This window comes from Passer domesticus, chromosome 1, assembly GCF_036417665.1.
Source record: "Passer domesticus isolate bPasDom1 chromosome 1, bPasDom1.hap1, whole genome shotgun sequence".
In the NCBI taxonomy this organism is placed as follows: Eukaryota; Metazoa; Chordata; class Aves; order Passeriformes; family Passeridae; genus Passer; species Passer domesticus.
In genome coordinates, this window is record NC_087474.1 from 134,944,743 (window position 1) to 134,964,479 (window position 19,737).

The 19,737-nt window shown below is 37.3% G+C and overlaps 1 protein-coding gene across 1 annotated transcript in view; it reads right to left on the reverse strand.

Annotated features, from left to right (window-relative positions):
- Positions 1-776: 776 nt before the first annotated feature.
- CNGB3 (cyclic nucleotide gated channel subunit beta 3) overlaps positions 777-19,737 on the reverse strand; it is a 38,780-nt gene continuing 19,819 nt past the window's right edge. The window contains exons 9-16 of the mRNA XM_064429986.1: positions 15,334-15,475; positions 13,262-13,421; positions 12,798-12,895; positions 11,683-11,766; positions 10,004-10,122; positions 5,485-5,631; positions 2,871-3,051; positions 777-1,744 (exon numbers count right to left, since the gene is read on the reverse strand). Of these exons, the coding sequence (XP_064286056.1) occupies positions 1,511-1,744; positions 2,871-3,051; positions 5,485-5,631; positions 10,004-10,122; positions 11,683-11,766; positions 12,798-12,895; positions 13,262-13,421; positions 15,334-15,475 (1,165 nt within the window). The 3' untranslated portion in view covers positions 777-1,510. The remainder of the gene's footprint in view (positions 1,745-2,870; positions 3,052-5,484; positions 5,632-10,003; positions 10,123-11,682; positions 11,767-12,797; positions 12,896-13,261; positions 13,422-15,333; positions 15,476-19,737) is intronic.

A 19,737-nucleotide genomic window follows, 5' to 3' on the forward strand; every position in this document is an offset into this window, starting at 1 on the left:
TTACTTGGGCAAACTTCCCACTGATTCTGTTAGGCTTCCAGTTTTGCCTGTGATTACAGAAGTTGAAAGGCTTTAAAGAACAGACCTATGGAATGCATAGCCTGTAGGGTCATATATGGCCTGCAAAGTGACTGTTTTAATTTGGCACAGTGCCTTGGTTGGCTGGTCATCCAAGAAGCTGTGAAGCCTGTCTTTGCCACTTCTTGGCTTGGCCTCTGCATAATGTTTTTAGTTTACAAAACTGTTCATCTTGTGGTATCCGAAAGGGGATTGGGAGAGAGAAGAGATGCTAACCCATAGAAGAAAATAAGGTAGTTGGGAGTTTAGCTTAAAACACAGCTTCAAGCTTTTTTGTAATACTGCATCTGAGACTGATGAGTTGATGCAGAAGGTTGGCAGTGTGGGAGCTCCTGCATGGGAGGCTGTATCCACCAGCTGTGACACTCATGAAGGATTTACTGTGGTTCACAAGTGTGATGTAGCTAAGACACAGACACAGGTTTCTCTTTGCACCATTTGTCTGAGTCTATGATGTAGATGAACAATTGGACCTTTGATTGCAACTTTGCAATGCAGAGCCAGAAAGTGTAAATCCTGCTTTTTTATAAAATAGCCTTTATTTTTGAAGTAGCTGGTTTAGATACCAAGGTTCTTCAGACAGCTGTATCAAGTGCTTACTTGATGAGATGTAACAGAGAGCATGCCCAGCCCCAGCTTGACAAGATCAAGCAAGTAAATCAGCAGCCCAAAATTATACTTCACTTCTGGAGGGTGAACTGAGTCTTTCCCATGTTAATTTGCCAGAATCAAAGACAGCTGGAGCAGATGTTTATGCTTTCAAAGGGCTGGCAATAATTCTATAATCTGCTTTCCAATTGCAGATTTTGGGATTTATTTTTTGACAATGGTTTTGTTATGTTGCCCTCTGTCCCAAGGTAAAACATCCCAACACATATCACCTGCTGTCTGCTCTGAGTCACGCTGGTCACAAACCCAGGTCACCAATTAGAAGTATAAGGGAAGGAGGGAGAAGGATAGAGAGAAACATAAGGAACCTTAGCAACAGTAGGGCAGTAGCAATGAAAAGGATAACTATGGGAAGGAAGAGGAGAAAACAGAAAAGAATACACAAAAAAGCTAAGAGCAAACCAAGCAACAGGAACAACAGGAAGAAAGCAAGAATAAAGAGGAGAGGGAAGAGGAGAAGTAGGAATAAGACAGAGTAAGAGAAAAGGGAGAGCATGAATAAAACAAGAAACAAGTAAATGGTCGTCAAATACAATCTGAGCCGTAATTTCTAATACACCAAAAGTTCTCTCTTCAGTGTCAAGGTTAAGAATATAAATAATTTGTGCAGTTGTGCCAGGAGAGGAGGGCAGGAAGACAAGGAGCTGGAGTAGATTTTTCTCATGCGTAGTCTCTACTTTTATATTCTATACCCAAAAGCGAAGTCCAGGCAGCCCTCTGAATGTTGCAAGACAAGTAGATGGGCCACACCCCAATACACCATCTATTTCTTTTCTTTTTCTTTAATTTCAACTTTAAGGATCTCTCCTTCTCCTGGCTTGGGGGATGGTGTCATACTAATGATCAGAGACTCCTTACTGGTTGCTCTCTGCATAACTGCAGGCTTAGCATCTGCCTGTGGCTTTTCCTTTTGAGCAGGGGGTGCAGAGGGGGCTGCAGGAGCCACAGGTTTCTTCTCCTCTTCTTTTGGCTTGGTCTCTGTTGCAGCTTGAGTTTCCTAGAAAAAAGAAGTTTAATGTTTTCCAAGACTGCAGAAGAAATTCAGGAAGTAGTTCTATTCTGCACATGCCTTGGAAAGGCACAGCATGACAACTGTATTAATGGTATGCAACACATGTAAATTTCTATTCAGATGCTGAAATTGGTTTCTAAATGAAAAATGCAACTTCAGAATCAGAATATCAATATAAAACCTAGGAAACACATGTAGATATTAATAATATCTGCTTCTTACTATTATAGGGGAATAAACAGACCCGTTTTGGGGCACAGAACCCTTCCTTAGGTCTTGCCTTCCTTTATGTCCTTAAATTAGTGGAGAAAGAAAGTGTTACATAAACCTTGACATACTTCACACTGCCCCTATTCCTTGGCCAAGCCTATTTGCTAATAAGTTCACAAATACACACTAAAATTAGCAGTATTTCTGCTCCAATCATCTTGTTATAGTCATTGGTGTGAGCGAAGTGCAAAGTTCTTTATTTAACTCTAAATATAACCACAGCTATTTCAGCTATAAAGAAAAGAATTCACCACCTTTGGGTAAATATGTAGAAGTGAGCAGGTTCTTATTAACATTAACATTTCTCAGAACAGAGTATTATGTGGGAATTATTTTTCATCAGTTAAAACAACAGTTTTCTCATAAGTGCAAGATATTAGAGATTTAATCAGTTTTAGCTGTGTGGGCCACACTTTATATTTTGTCTTCAGGATTTTTAACAACCAGAGATCTGACACCGAATTGGAAAGTTCGCCATGTGCCCGAGTCAGCTGGATCAGATTACTGTGTTTGGGTATTCCTGTATTTACTGTTGTTTACATAAAATTAGAAGATCAGATGCCCTTAAGGCCTTTGTAAAATCCATTTATCCTTACTTTCTTAGAGAATTTTTTGTTTGCTTGCTTTTTTTTCCTTGCTTTTGTTTTTTCTGGTCTACATAAAGTCCAGGTTCAGAAAGATCGAGCCAAATTTTAGAATTAGTGTTTACAGAGATTAGGAAAAGTGGTTATATCTCAGCTACTGGGAGTTTTTGCTGTTGATTACAGCTAGGCTAAATTTTCATCTACTCTGTTTGCCCAAGCCCTCTGAGTAGATTCTTCTCTGTTTTCTGTGGCTTTACCTGAGTTTCTTCTTGTTTCTTCAGCTGCAGCAGCTTAGCAAGGCCTTCTTTTCCTTTTCCTCCAAGCATTGCTTTAAACAATTTTGGAGTTTCCTGTTTCTGCCCAAAGAGACTGGCCAAGCCCCGTGGTTGTTGCACTGGTGGTCCCGGAGCAGGTTTCCCCTTCTGCTTCAGGAGCACCCTGAAGAAAAAAGGGGATAAGAACACACAGTAGTGCTGTGAAACTGAGGGAAGTTCCTGCAAAGCTGAAATATCACAATTATGCATGAAGATCTGATGGCTCTTACTTGGTTCCCCGGCCAAGTGACAGCAGCAAAATTGGAAACAGAGATAGAGGAAACTGTTCAAATTTGGAGTTGCTTACCTATATCCTGGAGTATAAACAAGGGCTGGCTCAAAAATTAAGGTGTCACGAAATAGATCAAGGAGAAAGATAAGGAAAGAAGAGGTGTGGAGGGGGATGGCTGCCCCATCCTGAGGTGGCAGTCTCTTATCTGGCCTTCTGGATGCAAATTCAGAGAGGATTTGGTGCTCCACCTGGACTCCAGTTGGCACTTTTGGAGGAAATCACCAAACTAACTTCCAGCATGGCTCATCTCTTATAGGTCAGGCTAGACAGTGGTACTTAATTTTGGTCCTCTTCAGTAGAAGACACCCTGACAATACAAACACTACTGCCAGCCTTGTGGCAGTAGATTTTCACACTGTTCTGTAGCTGTACTGATTTACAGCCATAATGACAAGAACTGAGAATGAAAAATGAGGGTAAAGATTAGATGAAAGATCTGAGATAGATAGGACCAGTAAAAAGCAGAGGGTTCCCATGCTTTCATTTTCTATTAGATTACTGTACAAGTTTCAAGGCCACTTTTCTATCCTTGCAAAAGCCCTGACTTAAGGCTCTTTATGAGTGAGGACTGTATTTGCAGACTGAAGTATAGTAAATCCCATAATACTATAATTTTCCCCAGCATCTTGTACTTTGGGAGTTTCAGAAGTGAAGGGTTTACTTTTTTTTTTTAATTTCATTGCCACAAATTTAAAAAAATATATACTTCAGCAGCTTGCATGGCCTTATTATACAAAAAACATACAGGGGTTATTGGGCAGGTGATAATAGAACAAATGTCTTTCTTGGATAAATCCTTTCCGTTTCCTTCAAGGAACCCCAAAAAGAACTCAAATGTAAACCTTCCAGGGCAGAGCAACTGGTAACTTCATTCCAAAACTGAACATAACCACAATCTTTATGAAAACAGTGCACAAATTTCCCCTTTGTGAATAGTTTTGGCAGAATTTGTGGATGCCTAGACTGCTAAGCAACATGGCCTCCTGCACAGGGCAGGTACTGCATATTTTTAAAATTAAACAGAATGTGTTGGCTTTAGTCTAATATCTAGAGAGGTCTTTGAGCTCAAATGGGAGTGCAGATACAAAATGATTAAGCTCCATGGTTGAGGAAGGCTGTCTGGAGGAAGCAGAATCTAATGAGTGGGCAGAATAATGCCTAGGGTGGGCAAGAAAGCAAAACAGGCAGCGAGGGACAGAGATATAAGAAAAAGAAGGTCATAGTCCTGTTTAGATAGAAGCTGGAGAAAAGTGAGGAATGATTGTTGCTGGAGATCATTGGTCCATGCATTTGTTCCCCTTTTCTACCTGTTAATGCTAGTTTTGAAAATTGAGCGGTCAGCCCATTCTGTGTCTGGTTTCCTTGTTCCTCAGGGGCATCATGATTCTCAAGATACTGTTGTTTGACTACCTGGGCTCTTACAATATGATGAATGCAGCCATTTGCTAGCACTTGTGAAAAACAAAATGTCTGTCCTGTGCTATGTTTAGTCTTCTATGGGGGAATTTCAAGTCTGCGACCAACCTTCCAACCTTTGATAGCAATTCGAGGCAACAGTAGACACCAGTACGGGCGCTGAAGTGAACTAATCGTGACAAACTGTTTCAAATATTTGGATCTTTTACAAGATAGCAAGGTACTCATTTTGTCATAATTTTATGACAAAATCTGACAATCCTTTGCCCTATCAATGCTGTGAAAATGGTGATCCTTGCAAGCTACAGCCAAAGGAAGGTGAAAAGCAATCTTGGTTTGAAATCCCATTTCGGAATGCTTTTGAATAAAATGCACAGGTATCTAATTCATGTAATTCCATCTTGTCAGGCCTTACTTTAAATCCATTCCTAACTGCTGCTTAAGGTTTTGGTAATGCATACAAGTCTGTGGATGCATTGAAGCATATCTCTGTAGAATTAATTGCAAGTGTTTCATTGCATCTTTGAAAACCTTTTCCTTAACCGATATCTGTCCTGCAGTTTCTCCTGATGTGTATCCTTATCTCCTATTTTATTTAATGTTACCTTAAATATAATGCATAAGGCAACTACATTCAGGATTTCATTCTACTTACCACATTTCCATAAGCCTTGGGATTCCTTCCAAGATCATGCTTTCAACTAGAAACTACCAGGCAAATCTGACCCCTAACACCAAATGTGTTTACAACTGTCACTTTTCCAAGAAAGGAATGCAAATAGTCTAGGAGTCACAATTGTCCATCCTGCAGCTAAATAATATGAATTAAAAACTGTTGTTAGGACATACTTTGCTTTCTTCATGAGAAGTTTTTCTGAGTCAGGATAGTTCACCAAGATTTCATTGAGTGTTTTCTTGTCCAGAATGAAAAGGTTGGCAAAACCATGAGCCACCACGTTGGCAGTCCTTCGATTTCCTCCACCTGCAGCTAGGAGGCTGGAATGAAAATAAACACCATCAGTCACAGTGTTGCTTGCCCTAGTGAGGAATCTCTCTGCTGGTGCTTCTCCAATAAATTCATTGTAAAGCTTTGGAGCTGGCTGTTCTATCCAGTGTTCTGTAAAGGCCCTGTGCAGTTGGGATGAGAGATTCCATCTCAGGAAGGCCAATTGTCACTGGTGGTCAGGCATATGTAGATGCTAAGGACTGTGAAAAGTTTTGCTAATAGAGATGCCCACAACTCAGACTGCATTTGTTTTAGTTCTTATGTGAACTTGGCATTTCTTCAGTTTTATTGCTGAAAATTATTTGCATCAGTAGTAGAGCAGCATTATTTACAGTGAATGAATGATTCTCCCCCCAAGGATTTTTTCCTGAGTGAATAGCTTCTGTGGGGCTTTTGTTCTTGGTTTTCTTGCATATCTCATCTTGTGTTTAAATGTTGGCAATGAATGATATAGTTTAGGAAGGTCTTTCAGGCTGACAGTTAGAAATGTGTCTGCCAGAAAAAGAAGGCTATTTTGTTTTGAACATAAGGCATTAGACCAGTTTAGCTAGCAGCAGTTGGCCGGAGGGAGGACATGTAAGAAAAAATTAGATGTACAAATAAAAATAAATTGTTCATCCTGCACCAAGCAATTGAAGAGATTTCGCTTGTCAGCTCTGCTGGTAAGTAAGAAAATATGCATTTTGTTCTTCGTACTAAAATTGCTCTATCACTTTATTCAAGATCTACCCCAAAGTTTGTCCTTTAAAGATTTCCCAGTGAATTAATATTTTTAGAGAGCATTTAATGTCATCTAAATTTAAAAGTAATTAAAAAAATATATTCTTAACCCCAGTAAACAGGAATTAATACCCATCTGAACTAATAATAATGGATATATGTTTGTTTTAATATTAAATATATTTATAAAACATATTTTAAGTATTGAATCATATAGGTAATATATTTAATTTATAAAGGATAGTAAGAGACCTCTGCGACTGTGTGTCCAAGGCTAGTTTTGCATGCCCACAGAGTGTTTTTCTGCAACTCAAGACAGCATCAATACATAGACTGAAGCTGAAAATGCAGTTTATAACCTTCTTTTTAAACTATTTTCTATGATTCCTCAGACAGAATAGAACTGTGCAGTAGGAAAAGCTGCTAAAGAAAATTGCAAATACCTTTTGAGCTCTGATGAATCACTTCTCAACAAGTCATTGAACAATCATTTTTAGGCTTTCTTAACAGCTCATTTTATCAAGGTAGATGGGGACTAAAGAGATCAGCTTTTTCATTAAAGTGATGATGTGAGGTGAATTTTACAAGTGAGGCAGTCTCTGCTCAAACAGAATCATATTTGACTAAGGACAAAGTTATGGTACTTCAGCATTCAATCTGGTTTGGTTAGTGTGTGAAGAATTACAAGACCAAATTTTTTAAAACAGATACATTTGCCTTGCAGGGGTCGTTGGTAATGCAGTATCTATATTAATCACAACATTTGCTTTTTTACCTTACATTTTTTGCTCCAGTTTTGAGTGTCAAATTCTCTGATAATAGTAGAAGTTGATAACCTTAGAATTCTTATGCTAGCAAATTAAATTTCCAGCTATAAAGTTGTCACAGTGATGACACAGATTATCTATTGTTTTTATAGCTGATCTCTGTGGGAAGCTGCTGTTAATAGAAACTGGAGAATGGCTCGTGTAATCAGCTGAACATGCAGGTGGCTCAGCTGGGCACCCATGTGCTTATGAGGACAACTGGTAAGTCAGGAAAGGGAAATAGGTCCGGACCTTGCTTCTGATAATGATGTTAAACTCCAAAGGGCAGAGCCCATCAAAAACAGCAGCTATTACTTTGAGGGAAATCCTGGACCAAAGTACTGGAAAACATCATCTTTCACAAAACTGAACAGTGCCTGTAGTTTGGGTTTTCTATATAAAGTTTAAAATTACTAAACAAATGAAAGCTGATGCTGAGATCAAACATTTAGAGATCTTCCTGTCAAAAATTTACATAAAATGGAGAAATGTTTTAGTTTTTCCAGAAATAACATTTTCTGATAGGAAATAGCTGTAGTGAAATACTAGTAAATGGATGAATGAGAACATCTGGCTTCAAGTGTAACTGTCTCTGGGCTAGTGAAATGTTGTTATAACTGAATTTCTCTTGTTCTGAATTGTCTTTGCTGATGGGCTCTCATTAAGACAACAATCTGTTTGCTTCTGATTCTGAAATTATTTTACTTCCCCAAACTTATATCTGTACAGGAAAGTAGCAATGAGGGTAAAATGTTAATTGGAGCTCCTATTACTTCATGCCTTCCTGTAATAATTTTTAAGGATGAGATTGGCAAGTGACATGTTTGGTTATTACTTTTGCATTGGCTTTCTAGTATAATTCAGGGAATTTTTTGGAGATAAACTGTTTTTATTTTCTTCAATTCCTTTGCTCCTGAAGACTTTTAAGCATCATTGACATGCATTTTGAACAGAGTGAGATTAAATAGCAAGCATCTTATAGATCATGTACCTAAACCACTCAGAAGGAAGCTGACATATTTCTCCAAACAAATCTTGAATTGGAAATCAGAAGGAAATCAGCCTGATATCAGGTTATAACCATTATAAAGTGAGAGGAAAACTTGGATGTCCTAGAAAAAGTAGTACCTAATCCATTAAAGAATATTCTTTTCCATTTGCCTCTGGTATTCTCTATTCAGAAGACCTTGAAAAAATTTATATAGAAAGACACAATACAAATTCATTATTTTCTAGCACCTTGCCACTAGGAAGAGCATGTCTCTGCTGATAAACTTAGTGCATCGTGTCTGCCAGTTGCTGTGTTTTTTTCTCCTTGATTTTATCCACTGCCTGATATTTTATATGCAAATTACACGTGTCTGAATGGGTTTGCTGCTGCAGTAGGTCAGTGATGAATAAAGCAAGACTAGAATTGTAGTGTTATAGCATAGCTCAGGGTTCTGCTGGCCATATTGGCAATTATGTAAAGAGTAACACGGACTGGGAAATGAATTTTTAAAGGTCGTTGTGTGGTTCTCACATGGAAACAAGTGCTCACCTGTGTTAGATCAAAAGTGTAAAAATCCCTTCCTTGTTTTGAAACCAACAGTTATCATTTCTCAGTTTAAAATACAAAGTTCTCCCTTCAAATACCAGACTAATAAATAATTGAAAACCACGCGTGTGTTACATATGGGAGCTGCTTTAGCTTTTTCTTCTGTCTTTTAATTATTCAGCCCTTATGATGATTTCTTTCTCAGTCTTTCTGCATAACTTAAACTACAGCCTTTTGTTTGGAGCCTTCACTCAGGTAATTATGTTGTCACACAGAGAAATACCTTCCAAATAACCTTCTCCAAGAACTGATATAATTTCACTTTCCCACGTAATGAACAAGTTCTGTAACTGAGATTTATCAGGTGTTTTCCACTTGAGGTCTAAGCAAGTTCTGTATGCCCATCACTGGATAAACAGGAATATTTCCCCTACTACAAAGGGAGACACAACTAGAGGACAAATGTAAACCTGGTACAGAGCTGATTATTGCTTTTCAAAAGGCAGATTAAAGCTACCAGCAAGAGCATTAACAATAATAGGAAGACAGCTGGAAGAAACCAAGGACCCAGTTTTTCACATGCAGCAGCACATTTACTTTATTACTTTTCCTTGGGCCAACCTCAGCAGAGGAATGCAGTGCCTAAAAACTAGCACTTGATTGGCTAACTAGCACACAAGAGTTAATGGATTTTGCATAGAAAGTACATGCAGAATATAAAAATTATTTGTAGCCACCAGTAAAACAATTCTCATCCAGATAAATTCAGACAAAAAAATCCGGTCTATCCATCTTTTCCTTGTCTTATATGCTTTTAAATAAATACTTTTTCAAATTGGGTTGTCTGTTTTTCAGCAATTTAATAATCTCTTAAATGAACTATTTTTAATTGCTATTTTAGATTTTTGTATCTATTTTTTGGAGATTAATTTTCATCTTTGCCATCTGCCATTTAAGGGCACCTAGTCTTATTACAGAGACAATAAAATGCATTTAGTCCTCCTGTATTGCAGACAGCATAACAAGGAGATGTGTTAAATCTTTGAAATGCTAAAGAAGAAATCTGTCTCGATATCCCTATGTGCATTGATCAAAACACTGGTCTCAAATCTTACCCTATTAATCACTGATACTTCACTTAGATTTTCCTTCACTTACATGCATGTCCTTGCTCAGTGTCCTCTTTGTTGATCCTACCCACTTTCTAGCCTCCCCACTGTCACACCACAGAGAAGTTAAACAACCACTGATTATTTGACAAGTTCTAAAAAAAATTATTAAAAACTGTGATAGACCTACCTGATCTCCCCAAATACAGCTCCTGCTCTTAGTGTAACCAGGACTTTGGTACCATCAGGGCCTCCCAGGACTTGAACTTCACCCTGTTTAATGATGTACATCTCTCTGCCAATCTCTCCCTGGGCATACAAACACATAAAGAACCCATGTTTTAGCAATGGTTTTTGTTACTAGAATAATATTACAGGTTCTTCTTTAAATATCTTTCTCATGAGCAGAGGGTGTACCACTGTTATGAGGCAAAGCGGCAATTTAGTTTTAAAAGTGAAAAAGCAGCAGCAACAGAACCAGGACAGAAAATGGAAGGAGTTGCACTTTCTATCTCTTCACTTGGTGCTCCAAGCTTGCATGCGGCATCTCCTTGGTGAAGTAGGGTGAGACCAACATACATCCAGGGGGAAGGTGGTTCCAACATTCCCTACTACATGTTGCAGCATTAATAAGATTGCTGTGGTTGCTGGTCACAGAGTAGACTTATACAAGTGAGAGGTCTTTTAGCTGTGAATCAGGCTGTAATAAGTTGATAGTTCAATTTCTCATGCCCTGTCTTTGTTAAGAACTGTTTGCATTGGACTGCAGTGTTAAGACTGAATCTGTTGCTGTCCTTTATTCCCTCTGTTGTGTCAGAGTCCCAGCTGTAGTCTAAGATCCTTTCATGCTGTGCATTGTGTAACCAAACACACCAAACTACTCTTCCACCCTTCTTAGCCAACAACAATTCTGGGATTGGTCTTTGAAGGGATACACTGGATCCTTCAGTGTATTCACAAATGTTTAGCTTCTGCACAGTGGAGTCAGTGGAGCTAGCCCAGCATTCTGGAGGAGGATTGTATGCTTAACTCTTGGAGGGAGCTGGACCTTAGTAAGGATGTTGGACCAAAACTGCTAAAGACAAGTTAAGGGGTTCTGATAGTCTCTTGTGTAGGTGGTGGGACCTGTGGGTCACTTGCCAGAGCAGTAGCAGTACAGATTAATGTTCATCCCTCAAGCTTTGATTTACATCTGACTCTGCCTTATGTTTACATACCTTCTGGAAAGAGACATGGCCTCCCTTGGTCAGAAGCTGAGCTATTTACCTGTGAACTATCTGCCTGGCCAGGTTTAAGCCAAAAAGTTGAGACAAGATAAACATCTCTGATAAGAGACAGTGTGACAGCATTCAGCTGGAAACCCGGAGGTGGCTCACAGCTGTGAGTGAAGGCAGAGTAGATCCTGCTGGAAGGAGCTTTATGTGAGCAGTGTATTTTCTACATTCTTAGATAATTCTACTTAAGTGTGTCTGTGTACACAAATGAAACACAAAGCATCATAGACTGAGAACTGTAGGCTGGGTTTATATGTACAGAAGTATGGAAACATTATGTTTGATCCATTTTAAATATTAAAATTTCTTGAGGTATCATTAGATAAACCATATTTACATTAAATACTTTCCCATATTACTATAATTTCATGGTTGGTAATGTAAGTAATAAAATTCATATTGTCTTGTTCTAGATTGAAATTTGAGAGCATATTTGTTGTTATTACACAGAGTAGCTTAATTAATTTTATGCTTTCTAATTCAGTCAGGATTAAGTTTATTTAAAGGACATTGTTGACCGATATCTGAACTCTTTTTCTAAAACACTCTTTTTCTAATAATATAATTCTTATTTGAATAAAACAAGAATTCTCACCTTTTTGCAGACAAAGTCACCAGGTAAATATACAATGGATTTCAATCTTAGCAGCATGTCGTATATCATCTGGGTATCACAGCCCTGTTAAAATGGAGTTGATCACTCTGCTAATTCAGTATTAAAAGTGATTATTAGTACCTCAAATGGCAATACAGGAATAATCCAGGGATTTCATAATTGGAATGCAAACTCAAAACATCATAAAGATCACCTACTAGAGCTGAGAAAGGACTGAAAGAGTTGTTATTTCAAATACTTATGGAGTTCTCTGTGGGCTGAACATATTTTCTTTTTTTTTTTAAGTGAGTTTCTTTACGTCTAGATTTTATGGGGATGCTCAGTTAGTGTTATGTTCAGAGCTTTATGTGTCTTTTATGAGGATTTTATGGGATTTTTTTAAACTGGTCTGGGGAAAACAACAGATCCTGTCAAATGCTCATATAATCTATGAATTCTGTGTCTTCAGCAGATGTAAAAAAAAATGTACAGCCATGTAATTTTTATACAGGTATATAATGTAATTTCTTGCAAATATCCTAACAATAACATTTTCTGTGTGTACTTCTAAAAACTCAGGGTCTCCTTGCTTTTGTCCCAGAAATCCAATTTTAATCGCCCCTTTAAATTGTGGCTCTGGAAAACTGCCATGGTAAGTAAAGTGAAAAATTTTTGCACAAAAACTGACTGTGATGCAGCTTTCTCTACACCAGTGTTACACTGCCAGAACACAGAGCATGGGTGATCTCTTAGGCAGACCTGTGTGGCCACAGCAAGGTGGACTGTGTCAAAAATTAGGTTATTCTCTGACTGTTGAGATTAGTTATACTCCGAACTCACAGTCTGACCATACCATCAGCTATAGGATAGCAGGATAACAGGACTTTGTTCTAATCTCATTTGTTTCTTTCAAGATCACTGCCTCAACACAAAAGAAATCCAAATGCAGGCACTTGGGTTTATTCTGACGCCTCCATTCACTGAGACATTTCTTTGACTTATTTTGCCTTGCATACTAACAAACATGTTAAACACTTGAGTGTTGCAAGATGTACAAAACAAGGTTTCTGTATTGAATACCACATATTTCTGCATTCTCCCATAAAACTACTTGCTTTGAATAAATCCACTTTGTTGACAATGGCAAAGTTCACATCAATTGCAACGGCTAAATGCATTTTGGTTGGCATCTGCTCCAGTAATTCTGATTCATCTGAAAAAAAGAAAAAAAAAAGACAAATTAAGGAATGTCCACAAAAAACGAGCAGAAATAACTTAATGGAGTTATTATAACACTTATGAGTTCAAGTGAGGAAGCAGCTAATATGCTTTTACTAAGATACTTAATAAATCTTGTCTAAAATTATTACCAAAACATTGTATTAATGAATATGGTCTGTGGAGTAGTAAGAATCATATTGTTTTGTAGTTTCTTTCTTTTCCAAAGTAAGTTGAGCAGCCTCCTCTCACTTTCCACATGCAATTCAGAAAAGGAGAAATGTGAATTTCACGCTATATCTGTATCTGTACAACCACTCTCACTGAGACATGCTAAGTAAATGGAATTGGAAATCCTCACCCAGCATTCCTTGAGAGTCCCATGTGTATTCATACCAGGTTCTAACACGATTCTGCACCAACTTTGGAATAGAATAGGTGTTCATATAGGAGACAGTGTTGTCCACACAGGAACGAAAGTAGTTCTGCCCTGCTGTTGCTGCTCCAATTACGTCTCTCATCTGCAAATATCAATTGTTGTTACCACACATTTCAGAGAAAATAGTCTTGATTTTATCTTGTCAGCAACTTATGAAATAATATTATACTTTTTGCAAAAAATTATACATTCGGCTGCATGTTTTGAATAGGTGCTTCATCTGCTTTTTCAAAAACATTACGGATGTTTCTGAACAACAATAATCTGATTGTCTGATTGTAACATGATTTTAGAGGAATTGTTTCTGGGTTTTAGCTTATTCTTCTGTCTTGTATTTCTGGACATGGATGAAAATTATAGATAATACTTTTCTTAAAAATCCATAGTAAAGCTACTCAGTATTTGGCAGGCAATGCAAGTCAGAAGCAAAGAAAACTGGGCTGAATTTCTGTAAGAGCATCATGTGACACCACTAGAACTAAGATTGTGCCACTCTTTAAATAGTTAAGAGATCAGTCCTAAGCTCTGAGAGCTGAAAGGTGACCTTAAAATTTTTAGCGCAGGAACATCATTTAACATTTCAACTCAAATGTGGTTCAGTTTTTAAAAAGTGGATAAGTTAATGTTCATAGATATTCCTTCTTCAAAAGAATAAGTATTCAGATGTCATTTTCGTGGAATGGCTTCATGTGGCAGCTGCCAAGGATTAATGTGCCATGGGTTGAATTTTACTCTTTATTACAGAGATGCAATTGAGTGCAATGGGAATAACATTTTTTAGGCAAGTGTGCTAAAGCAGGAATAACAATAATTTTAAGGGTTCTTTCTAAACAGGAATTATAAAAACAAACTGCAATGAAGCAGTTTGTGTGTTAAGGTTTAAAGTTTGAGACTGCAAATAACTACACTGTTTACAAAAAGTAATCTGCAGAATCTTCTTGGGGAATTGAGGCTTTCATTGATAGCTACAACAATTTAGGGAAAAATTATAATTATGCAAACTCTGAAGTTTAATTCTATATACTTGAATTCAATAGTTTTCCAGAAGAAATATTTTATATATATGTATTGTTTTATTTTTGGTAATTCTGGTTTATGGAGGAATTTAAAATCATATAAAGAAAAGTCTCTTCAGTGACAGTTACCCCTTCTTGCAGTTCCAAAGAGCAAGAGACATATGCAATCTCTAGCTGCTTGATTGCACTTTTCAAATACTGTATTAAAAATATGAATTAAATTTCAGTTTTAATTTAGTTTCTTCTTTTTTTGATAATTAATTTCATAAGCATGGACAAATAAAAAATCTGGAATTGTTTCTATAGAAATTGCTAAGGCCCAGCCTCACTCAGAAACCTCAGCATTTATTTTTCTGTAGGCAATGTGTTTTAAAACCTATGATCTAAATCCCAAATTTAATAGTTACAAACCAGAAATATTTCTATCATGTTCATTTGGAAATATAACCCATTTGCTGTGCTATGGGCTTTTTTATTTCCCTCCTGCCAAATGGGAACCAAGAGAAATAGAAATGAGTTAATTTTCAGATTGACAGATATATTGTAATTTGTGGAAGAGATCAGAGCTCTAGTTTGACAAAAATCATGGGATTTCCATTAACAGGATCCTATCAGTAGTAGTATTGAGCATGAACTATTCAACAATCACAATTTTTATTTCAGATTTAACAGTATAATGTGAATGTCAAGGATTTGTCTCCTTGGCTGTGAGTAAGGGGGAAAAAAAAAGGGATTATATATTGTTTCAAGGGTCATCTGTGTCCTGCAGAGACTTGGCTTTTAATCAGCTTGTATGCAAAAGAGCTGCAAAACAGGGAACTGATTAAACACCTGTATTTATCAGAAAAATAAGAATATTTGATGTTAAAATAGAGGATGGAAACTAAATTTTTCTCAGAACTAAAGTCCATTAAACTGAATATATTATCACTACATTACAGTAATTTGAATCTTACTTGTTATTGGTTTTTTATGTACCTGACCAATTAAGCTGGAGAAGACAAAGACACCCATGAAATAATTCAGCAGTTGAAAAATTATCTCAAACAGCGTTTGTGGTTCTGCAAGGCCACCAATGGTGATTAAACTACGAACTGCCCAGTAGTAACACCTCAGGTACCTGTGGATACAAACAGCATTTTTGTTAGACTCTAGCTACTTATGTGTATGAATTTAAGCATATGCCTGCCTGAGTTGGGCTTTTCAGTGATGCTTTTCAGTCCAAAAGACTTTCAGCATTTTATAAAGGGTTGTGAATTTATAAATTATACAATTACATAGGTCAGGTTGAGTTGACTATCCCGACTCACAGCAAAATAAGAATGTATGGGAAATGCAGCTATAATTCACTGTTCTCTAGTAATTCTAGGTAGCATTAAAGAAGACTTGTGTACAAAATTGCCAAAATGGACATTACAGGGTTAGAATGCTACTAGTGAAGATGGTCAAAAGCAGTATAAAAGTGTTGGAGACTTCCCGGAGTCTCTCTGTAGCAGTATAATAGATGCTCAAACACCTGAAGGTCCCCTTTATGGTTTTAGTGTCATGACACCAGTGCAAAGCCTTATGGTGGGAGTGACAAATGCAATATTGTTCTTATTGTGTCCATTTTTACTCCTTTTGCTGTGAGCTCTGCTTCTGAGCACCCTTCATTGGCTCTACCCCTTGGGTTATGTCAAAAAAGTTATATATTTCCACAAGCTGTGTGTTAATTAACCTTCTCCAAACCACTTATTCAGCACTGAAAGGTTGACTTCTCTGTTGATATCTCTTAGCTCCTAGTCTCCACAACTCCTGTCACCTTAACAAAATCATTCTTGCCTTTTTTACTGCAGAGACTTTTGCCTTCAAGTCATCTATTTCTACAAGTTTATGAAAGCAGCAAAGGAACTGGACAGAATGCTTTAAAAAAGTGCCTTGGCATGTCTAAAATTCTGGTTTTAATCACTTTCTAGAACATGGTAACACAAGCAATGAAGCACTGCAGTGAGGAATAACTAGTTCAAATCATTGTTGTGAGAATGCTATAATTTCCTTCTTTTCTGAGTAAACAAGTAATTGGTTTAGACATATTTTTAAAAGCCTACTATTAATTCAAATGTGACTTCCCAAGTTTCTAGACAATCAGACTTCATCTTTGCTGATGATTAGGAATGGAACTTCATTTTCCTTAATTATAAAGTGGTATTTTCTATTACTTTAGCTGTGACTACTGCTTCTGAAGCAATGATGATTCCTTGTGTGTGTTGAATTTTATTTCATTTTAAATAATAATTTAAAAAAACCCAAACAAACCACACCTCTCCCCCCCCCCCCCCCCCCCCCCCCCCCGCAGCACTAAGACACAGAAGAAATAGTTTTGGAGATAAGTTTGTTTTGAAATAGAAAGTCTCACGTGCATTTTCTCACGCCTGCTCTGAACCTGAGGACATTAGGTCCTGCTTGCAGAGATTATGTCTGTTTCAGACCCCTCTCTTTTTAAGATAGGAACTATGCTATAACAAGAAGTTCATGTAATAATACAGCTGCAAGGTCGGTTTTGTGCAAAGAGAAAATAAAGTCACAATAACAACTAATTCCAATGAGGTTTTTCTTAAATCACTTGAAAGTGTTTTCAAGTTTTTCACCCAAAATGTAAGGCTTTCCAAGCAATTGATATCTGCTTTCCATTACAAAATTCCTTTTCTTCTTGGTTGCAGATTAAGAAAATGCAATAACGTGATCACTTTTACCATAGTTTTCTAGTTTTAGATGTTAACAGTCAGAACTGGCCATTTTCATTCAGAGTCCTCAAAAAAAATCCATTGCATATTTTCCATCTTAACATTTTTCCTTGTTAGGGATGCAAAATGAACTGCTGGATTATGCCACAATAATATTTTCACTTGGGATAAAAAAAATCACATATGCACGTTTCCAGCAAAGTATACATAAGTGGCAGCTTTTTCTTAGACTTCTGTAACATAAACAAATAAGAAAAAGACTGAGGTCTGGTTTGGAAGAATTACAGATTTAAGCATAAAATGATGCTTCTAGCTTGGCTGAGTTGAATTATGTAAAGCATATTAATATATTGATTTGCCATAACTGAGAATGTTGTGGTGTTTGAAATATGTATAACTGGGTAATATAAAAGCAAAGAAATTATCAATGCTTCTGTGGTACATTAGGAAAAAAAGTAATTAAGCAAATCACTCACCCTCAATGCCTCTGTGTGCCAAGTTTGCAAACTCCACCGTGATAGACAATATAATCTTTATTCTGGGAATGTCTACAAAGAATGAAAGCAGCTCCTCAGAAGGATTTAGGGGTCACATTCTTCTTTGCAGTATTGTATGTCCAAAATGTGAGGGGTTTTTTTATATCTTTCTACCCTTTCTTAAGATTTAGTTAATATACTGTATTCTTCTATAATTTTACTTCAAAAGAAACTTTCTATTGGCAAGGTACATGATATTCTCTATCTCTTTAGAACAGGTTTTCTCCATTTATGCATTTTTGTTTTTATTTTAATCTGAAATGGAAGTTGCACAGTTGAAATACAGAGCAGCTTTTTTCTTCCCTAAGAAGGGGGGAAATGAGATTGTAAATTTTGTTTGAGGAAAGCCAGAAAAAACAACTCTTATTTCAACAGTATTAGCAGCTCTGCTTCCTACCGGCATGTGTCTGGAAACTATCACTGTTCACTATACAGCTTACCAGCTTGCTATAAAATTACGATTGAAGTAAACAACAGTCATGAGACAAGAAAGGGATTTTTTCCTCTGCACATCATAGAGAGTATGTTTATCCTTCAGGCGATCAAAGTACTAGATTTTTCCTTTAAAAAATCCTAGGTATGAAAGCATTCAGAAACACTGCAAATAAGATGCCTTGTAATATTATGTCAGTAGAAATATCTTTGTCAGAAAAGTCCATTTCAGAATGCACTAAACTTCTTTCATGGTTTTGGTTAGTGCAGGTAAATCAAGTCTTTGTGCATGTGTTTCTCAGCTTTTAAGGTGGTATTCACATATTCATTTCAGCCCAGGGAGGCATTGTTTCAGGACTATCATGTTTGACTCCTCTCAGCTTACAGCCAGGATGGGTTTAAGCAGAGTAAAGCAGCAGCCTTTATAAACTGATTACTTCCTTCTTGGTATGTCTTCTAGAGTGATGTGTTCATCAAGCGCCTGTGGGTCTGATGATCTCAGACACAGCCGAGCAAACTACAAAGGTTTTACTTAAAAAAAGTATGGCTGTGGGTAGCAGGTCTGAAAGTCTGACATATGAGCTGGGCTGTGCCTTCACAGCTTGCCTGGAGGCACAAAACTGTCTTTGCACAGCAAGCACTGTGATTGTGATGCATCAGACCTATTGCAAGAGCAATGCACAGCTGAAACCCACAAGACACATTTCAAGATTTGCCAGTCTCACTGTACATTGGGCAATAAATACCAAAGGAGTGGATTTGTTCTAGTCATGTACAGTGACCATTTTCTGGGACTTAAAGATATCCACTAAGTCTGTGCCCAGAACAGGAAGGCAGCACATTACAGAGAGACATAATTGGGATGCAAATAGATTTCTTAAACTTGCCAAAGAATTTTGCAGTCTTCTTGTGGATGACTTGCAAACAGCAGAAGTACATCATGAGCAAAGTGAAATTATTTGTTCTGCCTAAATTTACGGCTGACCTGGAGGATTTGCATGAGAATTTCAGCTCCCTAGTTTTAGCTTCTCTGTGAACAGTGATGAAAGAGAGATACTTCCTTGGAACAATTTAGAACAATGACATTATGTTGAATCCCTGAAAAAAAGATTTGTCTATTTTCCTCAGGAATTAGGGAGATTGAACTTTTACTTACATAGTTGAATTAGATTGGAAATAAACACATATAGTTGAAATTGTCCACTTAAGAGACCTTTTCAATATCTGCTACTTTCCTTGCATAGGCTGTACACTCTGGTGTTGCATTAGTGATTCTGTGCCTCTGCTTTAGGAGAGGCTGAGGTCTTGCCTAACTCAAGCTGTGTATTTCAATGCTGGAAACACCCTGTGTGGCTAATTTGGGTGTGTTGCAGGGAGGTAAAGTAGGCTGCCTTTTATGTCTCAAGTCAAAGGCTTTGACTGAAGGCAGCTGTGCAAAAGAACTCAAATCTTGGACTGACACTAGCACTTTACAGCCTGGACAAGAACCAGAAAAGAATATACCTTATGGAAATTTTCAGAAGAGCTACACTGATAACTTTGGTTGTGGTTTGAGTGTTGTGTATAGCTGTTAGCTATAGATTTAGTTCACCAGCTAGTATGCCTGTTCAGGAACATGTATGCAATCAGACTAATGATGGGAACTGCTGTCTGTTAATTCTTTTTAGCCTGGAAAAGGAAAAAAAAAATCC